The 8,213-nt window shown below is 60.9% G+C and overlaps 2 protein-coding genes across 2 annotated transcripts in view; one reads left to right on the top strand and one right to left on the bottom strand.

Annotated features, from left to right (window-relative positions):
- Positions 1-4,494, bottom strand: part of ncor1 (nuclear receptor corepressor 1) — a 186,200-nt gene extending 181,706 nt beyond the window's left edge. The window contains exon 1 of the mRNA XM_078422004.1: positions 3,869-4,494. The gene's annotated coding sequence lies outside the window, so the exon portion shown is untranslated. The remainder of the gene's footprint in view (positions 1-3,868) is intronic.
- The window catches only part of pigl (phosphatidylinositol glycan anchor biosynthesis, class L), a 47,772-nt gene continuing 43,970 nt past the window's right edge, over positions 4,412-8,213 (top strand). Inside the window, exon 1 of the mRNA XM_078422026.1 lies at positions 4,412-4,683. Within this exon, the coding sequence (XP_078278152.1) occupies positions 4,437-4,683 (247 nt within the window). The 5' untranslated portion in view covers positions 4,412-4,436. The remainder of the gene's footprint in view (positions 4,684-8,213) is intronic.

Below are 8,213 nucleotides of genomic sequence, written 5' to 3'. Positions count from 1 at the left end.
AGGAGGGGAGGGGGGTGGGGGGAGGAGGGGAGGGGGGGTGGGGGGAGGAGGGGGAGAGGGGGTGGGGGGAGGAGGGGAGGGGGGAGGAGGGGAGGGGGGTGGGGGGAGGAGGGGAGGGGGGGTGGGGGGAGGAGGGGAGAGGGGGTGGGAGGGGGAGGGGAGGAGGAGGGGAGGGGGAGGGGAGGGGGAGGGGAGGGGGGGGGAGGAGGAGGGGAGGGAGGGGGAGGAGGGGAGGGAGGGGAGGGAGGAGGAGGAGGAGGGGGAGGAGGGGAGGGAGGAGGAGGAGGGGAGAGGGGGGAGGAGGGGAGGGGGGAGGAGGGGAGAGGGGGGGGGGAGGAGGGGAGGAGGGGAGGAGGGGAGGGGGGAGGAGGAGGGGGAGAGGAGGGGGGGGAGGGGAGGAGGGGGAGAGGAGGGGGGGGAGGGGAGGAGGGGGGGAGGGGAGGGGGGGAGGGGAGGGGGGGGGGAGGAGGGGGGGAGAGGAGGGGGGGGAGAGGAGGGGGGGGAGAGGAGGGGGGGAGAGGAGGGGGGGGAGAGGAGGGGGGGGAGGAGGGGGGGGAGAGGAGGGGGGGGAGGAGGGGGGGAGAGGAGGGGGGGAGAGGAGGGGGGGGAGAGGAGGGGAGGAGGGGGGGGGGGAGGGGGGGAGGAGGGGAGGGGGGGTGGGGAGGGGGGTGGGGAGGGGGTGGGGGGAGGAGGGGAGGGGGGGTGGGGGGAGGGGGGGAGGAGGGGATGGGGGAGGAGGGGGAGGGGGGGATGGGGGGAGGGGGGGTGGGGGGAGGAGGGGAGGGGGGGTGGGGGGAGGAGGGGAGGGGGGGTGGGGGGAGGAGGGGAGGGGGGGTGGGGGGAGGAGGGGAGGGGGGGAGGAGGGGAGGAGGGGAGGGGGGGTGGGGGGAGGAGGGGAGGGGGAGGAGGGGAGGGGAGGGGGGAGGGGGGGAGGGGGGGAGGAGGGGGAGGGGGGGAGGGGGGGAGGAGGGGAGGGGGAGGGGGGGAGGAGGGGAGGAGGAGGAGGAGGAGGGGAGGGGGGTGGGAGGGGGAGGTGAGGGGGAGGGAGGGGGAGGAGGAGGGGAGGGGGAGGGGGGGGGGAGGGGGGAGGGGGGGGGAGGGGGAGGGGGGAGGGGGAGGGAGGGGGGAGGGGGGGGAGGGAGGGGGGAGGGGGAGGGGGGAGGGGAGGGGGGGGAGGGGGGAGGGGGGAGGGGGGAGGGGGGGAGGGGAGGGGGGAGGGGGGGGAGGGGGGAGGGGGGAGGGGGGGAGGGGGGAGGGGGGAGGGGGGAGGGGGGGGAGGGGGGAGGGGGAGGAGGAGGGGGGGGAGGAGGAGGAGGGGGGGGGAGGAGGAGGGGAGGAGGAGGAGGGGAGAGGGGGGGGGGAGGAGGGGGGGGAGGGGAGGAGGGGAGGAGGGGGTGGAGGAGGGGAGGAGGGGAGGAGGGGGGGGGAGGGGAGGAGGGGAGGAAGGGGAGGAGGAGGGGGGAGAGGAGGGGCGGGGGGGAGGAGGGGAGGAGGGGGAGAGGAGGGGGGGAGAGGAGGGGGGGAGGGGAGGAGGGGGAGAGGAGGGGGGGAGGGGAGGGGGGGGAGAGGAGGGGGGGGAGAGGAGGGGGGGAGAGGAGGGGGGGGAGAGGAGGGGGGGGAGAGGAGGGGGGGGAGAGGAGGGGGGGGAGAGGAGGGGGGGGAGAGGAGGGGGGGGAGAGAGGGGGGGGGAGAGATGGGGGGGGGAGAGGAGGGGGGGGGGGAGAGGGGGAGGGGAGAGAGGAGGGGGGGAGGGGGGAGGAGGGGGGGGAGGGGGAGGAGGGGGGGAGGGGGAGGAGGGGGGGGAGGAGGGGGGAGGAGGGGGGGAGGAGGGGGAGGAGGGGGGAGGGAGGGGAGGAGGGGAGGGAGGGGAGGGAGGGGAGGGAGGGGGGGAGGGGAGGGAGGGGGGGAGGGGGGAGGGAGGGAGGGGGGGAGGGGAGGGAGGGAGGGAGGGGAGGGGAGGGGAGGGAGGGGAGGGGAGGGGAGGGAGGGAGGGGAGGGAGGGGAGGGGAGGGAGGGGAGGGAGGGGAGGGGAGGGGAGGGGAGGGGGGAGGGAGGGGAGGGGGGGAGGGAGGGGAGGGAGGGAGGGGAGGGGGGGAGGGAGGGGAGGGGGGGAGGGGGGGGAGGGAGGGGAGGGGAGGGGGGAGGGGAGGGGGGGGAGGGGAGGGGGGAGGGGGGAGGGAGGAGGGGAGGGGGGGAGGGAGGAGGGGAGGGGGGGGGGAGGAGGGGAGGGGGGGGGAGGAGGGGAGGGGGGGGGGAGGAGGGGAGGGGGGGGGGAGGAGGGGAGGGGGGGGGAGGGGAGGGGGGGGAGGGGGGGGGGTAGGGGGAGGGGGGGGTAGGGGGAGGGGGGTAGGGGGAGGGGGGGAGGGGGAGGGGGGGAGGAGGGGAGGGGGGGGAGGAGGGGAGGGGGGGAGGAGGGGAGGGGGGGAGGGGGGGGGGAGGAGGGGAGGGGGGGGGGAGGAGGGGAGGGGGGGGAGGGGGGGAGGGGAGGGGGGGAGGAGGGGGGGGAGGAGGGGGGTGGAGGGGAGGAGGAGGGGGGTGGGGTGGAGGGGAGGAGGGGGGTGGGGTGGAGGGAGGGGGGTGGAGGGAGGAGGAGGAGGGGGTGGGGAGTGGGGGTGGGAAGTGGAAGTGGGGGGAGGGGGAGGGGAAGTAGGGGGAGGGGGAGGGGGAGGGAAGTGGGGGGTTGGGGAGGGAAGAGAGGAGGAAGGGGAAAGGAATAGGGGAGATGGGCAGAGGTGAAAGGTAGAGGGGTTGGGGGGAGATAGGGTTAGGGTGAGAGAGATGGGGAGAGGCAGAGAGGGGCGGGTGAGATGGGGAGAGGGCTGTGGTAGATGGGAAGAGAGGCGTGGGAGATGGAGTGGGAGATGGGGAAGTAGGAGGGGTACTAGGGGGGGCGGAGTAGGAGATGGGGATGTGGGGTAAGAGATTGGGGAATGGGAGATGGGGGGAAGGAGATTGGGGAATGGGAGATTGGGGGGAAGGAGATTGGGAGATGGGGGGAAGGGGATTGAGGGGTGGTAGTAGATTGGGGGGAATAGGAGATAGGGAGGGGACTGGTGTGGTGGTCTAGTTGGGTGGGGAAAGGGGCAGCTGAGAAAATGGGATTTACAGGGATGGGGAAATGAGGGAAAGAGGCTGGGAGATGCAGGGATGGGAAATATGATTGAGGGGCTAGGTCTTGCAGGGATGTGGAAATGGGGGGCAAGGGGGCGGGACTCGTGGGAATGTGGGAAAGAGGGCGAGGGCAAGGGGCTGGGAGATGGGGGGGGCTTCACCGTAAGGACTGGAGAGGTGATCAGGATATGAGAGATATGTGGTGGGGGAAATGAATTGGAAATGGGGGGGGGGGGGGGGTTGTTAGGGTAAGAAAGGGAATAGGCCTAATACAGGCAAATGGGATGAGTAGGCATACATCGTGTTTGGTATAAAAGCGATGGACCAAATGGCATCATTTCTGTGCTGTCTGATTCTATGATGTGGGTATGGTAATGTATGTGTGGGGTGATGGGAGAGTGCAAAGAAATGAAAAAGGGATGAAAGAAATGCAGCTGGGATGTGAGTGGGTGTGAGATTGTTGGGGTTGAGTGGGTATGTGGGGTGTTGAATGGGAAATGGGTGCAGGAAGAGACGCTCTGTGTGGTTGATGGGAGAAGATGGACTTTGTTGGGAGGGGGCAGTAAAATGTGAGGGAGAGGAGAGATGGTGTAAATGAGGGATCAGTGTTATGTTGTTGGAGGAAGGAGAGTGTATATTGGTATGTGCCAAAGGAGGGGGTTTGTGAGAGGGAGGAAATGATTATAGAGAAATGGAGGACCAACGTGGTCTGGAGGAGTTATAGTCATACAGTACAGAGACAGGTTATTTGGCCTACCACATCAATGTCAACCTTCTTTCCCATCGACACAAATCCCTTTCGGCAGCATATGCACCATATCCTTCAATGCCATGCTGATTTAATTGTCCATATAAATGCTTCTTAAAAGTTTAAACTTCTTCAGACTGATGGAGTAGAGGGGAGGTACGCTGGCAGAAAGAGGCGAGGGGAAGGTCTGGTGCTGGGTAGATCCAGGGGAGGAGAGGTTAAGTCAACGGTCGGGTGGAGAAAATAAACAGGAAATGATTAGTGGAAAAGGGTGCAATCGGTTAAATATGAGGGAGGAGATAATAAATAAATAAATAGATAGATGAACGGATGGAGGAAGGGAAAGAGAAAGAGAAAGAGGGGAGTCCTGTGGGTAGGGAGGAGAAACCCAAACAAAGTGGTCTAGGTGGGAGTTGGGTGATATATGGGGAAGTGGAAACCCAAACAAAAAGGTCTAGGTGGGAGAAAATGGAAGCTGGGTGAAGTGTGGGTGGGTTTAGGCGCCGCCTCTGATGTGCGGAACTGTTCTTCTGGTTCGTGCAGCAAGCCGGACAGGCGGCCGGTCGGACCGGTTGCTATGGAGATGGTGGGCCTGTGCTGCCTGTTGGCTCTGAGTTTCCTTTACTCTCTCTGGATCCGCCACATTTACCGGCAGAAGCGCAGCCGTAGCCGCGCGGAGCCGGAGCCGGAGCCGGAGCCGGGCCCGGGCACCACGGCGCTGCTGGTCATCGCTCACCCGGACGACGAGTGTATGTTCTTCGCGCCGGCCTTGCTGCGCCTGGGGGCTCGCCGCGTGTCCGTGCGCCTGCTCTGTCTCTCCACAGGTCAGTAGCGTTTGGAGGGCCGAGTGGTCTCTAGCCGTGCGGTGAGCATTATGCTTCACACCGCTCGTACCCGGCCGGCCGGCTGCAGGGCAGTGTACCGTCTGAGGGTCTGGCAAGGGTGGTACCGAGGCACTATTTTCAGAGTAAATTGTAGGTCACTTTAGGCCAAACACAAATTGGAGAAATAGTAACTCGTATTTCGCTTCGGCAACTTATGAATATTGATTTCTCTAACTTCAAGTAACCATTGCCTTCCCTCTCTCTCTCCATCCCTCCCACCTAGTTCTCTGATTAGTTTCACTGACCTCCTGAGTAATTTTACTGTTTGTATGCCTCGTTGTCAACTTCCCCTCAGCCAACCATGAACCATTCTGCATTTTCTTGAACAGCGTCAGCTTTGATCTCTGGTTTTTACACTTTACCCTTCCATGTCTGGCTGTGGCGGCTTTGACAGTCCGGAGTCGCCATTCCAGAGGGAAGTGCTACAGTTTGTGGCCAGGGTGAGAGGGGTCAGAAATGATCTTACCCGCTGTCTTCCTGGCCCTTGCAGTGTACAGTTCATCGATGGGGTAAGGTTGCAGCCAACAACCTTCTCGGCTGATCGAACAATGCGCTGCAACCTCTGGATGTCATGCTTGGTGGCTGAGCCAAACCAGACCATGATGGAGAAGGTGAGGACTGACTCTATGATGGCAGTATAAAACTGGACCATCACTGCCTGTGGCAGATTGTGCTTTCTCAGCAGCCGCAGGAAGTACATCCTCTGTTGGGCCTTTTGGACTGTGGAGTTGATGGTGGCCTCCCATTTAAGATCCCTGGAGTTGATGGAGTTGAAGGAACTTGAATGACTCCACAGATGTGACTGTGGTGTTGTTGATGGTGAGTGAGGGGAGGGGGAACTCTCCTAAAGTCTACTATCAATTCCACTGTCTTAAGAGCAATGAGCTCCGGTTGTTGCGAAGACACCAGGATGCCAGCTGTGTCACTTTCTGTCTGTAGGCAGATTCCTCCCCATCCTGGATCAGTCCAATCAGGATTGTGTCATCCACAAACTTGAGAAGCTTGACAGAGGAGTCTGTGGAGGTGCAGTCGTTGGTGTAGACAGAGTAAAGGAGAGCGGAGAGTACGCAGCCTTGCGGTGCTCCTATGCTGAGGGTCAGTGGGTCTGAGAGGTGCTTTCCCAGCCTCACATGCTGCTTCCTGTCTGTCAGGGAGTTGGTGATCCACTGACGGAGGGGTTCAGGCACAGTCAACTGGGAGAGTTTGGAGTGTAGTAGCTCTGGCACAATGGTGTTGAATGCAGAGGTAAAATCCACAAACAAAATCCTTGCATAGGTCCCCTGGCGGTCTTGGTGCTGGAGGATAAAGTGCAGACCTTGGTTGACTGTCATTCACTGATCTATTGGCCCAGTATGCAAACTGCAGGGGGTTTGTGATCTTTTTCAGCTGGGCCAGCACGTCTTTCAAGGGTTTTCATGATCACAGAGATCAGTGTGACAGGCCTGTAGTCATTAAGACCAGGCCTTTTGGGTACGGGAACAATAGTGGAGATTTTGAAGCAGGCAGAGGCAGTGCAGGTTTGCAGGGACTGATTGAAAATGTCTGTGTGGACTGGTGCCAGTTGTTCGGCACAGAGCTTGAGGGTAGAGGGGGAAACATTGCCCGGTCCTGGAGATTTCCAGTTTTTCTGTCTCCTGAATAGCTTGTCCACCTCCTCAATTTCTACTCGTGATGGAGAAGTGGGCAGACTGATGTTGGGCAGCAAGGAGGGGGTGGGACGTGGACGAGGGCCCAGTCTTTGCATACTGGAGTCAGGCTGTAAGTGGGTGTGAGTGATTGGGAGGGGTAGGCGGGAGGGGGTACTGGGGTTATGTATATGTTAAGTTTTTAGTGTTCTGTAGCTTGTTTTATATGGGGTGGGGGTTTGGAGGAAACTTTTTTAAATCTCTTATCTCGACGGAGATGCGGGTGTTTTTTTTCCCGTATCGTATCTCTGCCCGCACTGTGGCCTAACATGGAGGAGTTGGTGACCTTTGCTGGAGACCGACATTTGAGAGCTCCACCGCGGGGAGCCGATGGACTTAACATGGAGCTGGCAATCCCCTTGCCAGGGATCGGCCTCGGAGCTCCAACCATGGGTGCTTGCGGACTTACCATCACGGAGCTCGCGGTCTCTGGTTAGGGATGACTTGTCGATTGAGATCATTTTTCCGAACACACTAGCAAATTCCACCCCATTCAAGCCCTTGGTACAATGGCATTCAGCATGGTTTTCTGGACTAATATGTCAAGGAACCAAATGGAGAACAAGCTGTCACAAACCAGGTACAGGTTGAACCTTGATTATCCAGCAACTGATGGTCCCTCCACCCCAATAATCCAGACAAGATTATAGTTGAAATTCCGTGAGCGACCACAGGTGGCATTGCGAGTGGCGAGTGTCCTGTCCCTCTGTTGTGAAATAATTAATTATGCTCTCAATAATTTCTCCTAACTTTTGCAAAAACCCTACTGTAAACCCTCATTTTAAAGACCCATTAAGAAACAGATGTCGGATATGGCGGAAAGACCTGCCGATCCATCCCCGGCTCCCACTGTCTCCCCGGCTGTTTAGAGCACTGGCTTCCAAAACCACTCCCGACTCGCAAGGTGCACCAGGGAGCCCTTCTTCACCCACCAAAAGGACACAAAGTTTTGGAGTAACTCAGCCGGTCAGGATCTCTGAAGTTCATGGATAGGCAACATTGAGACCCTTCTTCAGACTGATTCAGTCGGCTGAGTTACTCCAGCACTTTGTGTTTCAGTGTGCCCCCGGTCACCGTGGGGCTCCCTCCCCTCTCACCTGCTGCCACTTTTAAGGTGGAGTATGCTGGTGACTTTGGGGTAGAAGGAGGAGGCAGCGGTGCTGCAGGGGAGGAGATGGAGTAGAGAACTGGCTGGCAGACAGGAAGCAAAGAGTAGGAATAAACGGGTCCTTTTCAGAATGGCAGGCAGTGACTAGTGGGGTACCGCAAGGCTTAGTGCTGGGACCCCAGCTATTTACTATATATATTAATGATTTGGACGAGGGAATTGAATGCAACATCTCCAAGTTTGTGGATAACACAAAGCTGGGGGGCAGTGTTAGCTGTGAGGAGGATGCTAGGAGGCTGCAAGGTGACTTGGATAGATTAGGTGAGTGGGGAAAATGCATGGCAGATGCAGTATAATGTGGATAAATGTGAGGTTATCCACTTTGGTGGCAAGAACAGGAAAGCAGACTATTATCTGAATGGTGGCCGATTAGGAAAAGGGGAGATGCAACGAGACCTGGGTGTCGTGGTACACCAGTCATTGAAAGTAGGCATGCAGGTGCAACAGGCAGTGAAGAAAGCGAATGGTATGTTGGCAATCATAGCGAGGGGATTTGAGTATAGGAGCAGGGAGGTACCGCTGCAGTTGTACAGGGCATTGGTGAGACCACACCTGGAGTATTGCGTACAATTTTGGTCTCCTAATCTGAGGAAAGATATTCTTGCCATAGAGGGAGT

Source organism: Rhinoraja longicauda, chromosome 26 (assembly GCF_053455715.1).
Source record: "Rhinoraja longicauda isolate Sanriku21f chromosome 26, sRhiLon1.1, whole genome shotgun sequence".
NCBI lineage: Eukaryota > Metazoa > Chordata > Chondrichthyes > Rajiformes > Arhynchobatidae > Rhinoraja > Rhinoraja longicauda.
The sequence above is the reverse complement of the archived record's forward strand: the minus strand, read 5'-3'. Positions and strand labels throughout refer to the sequence as shown.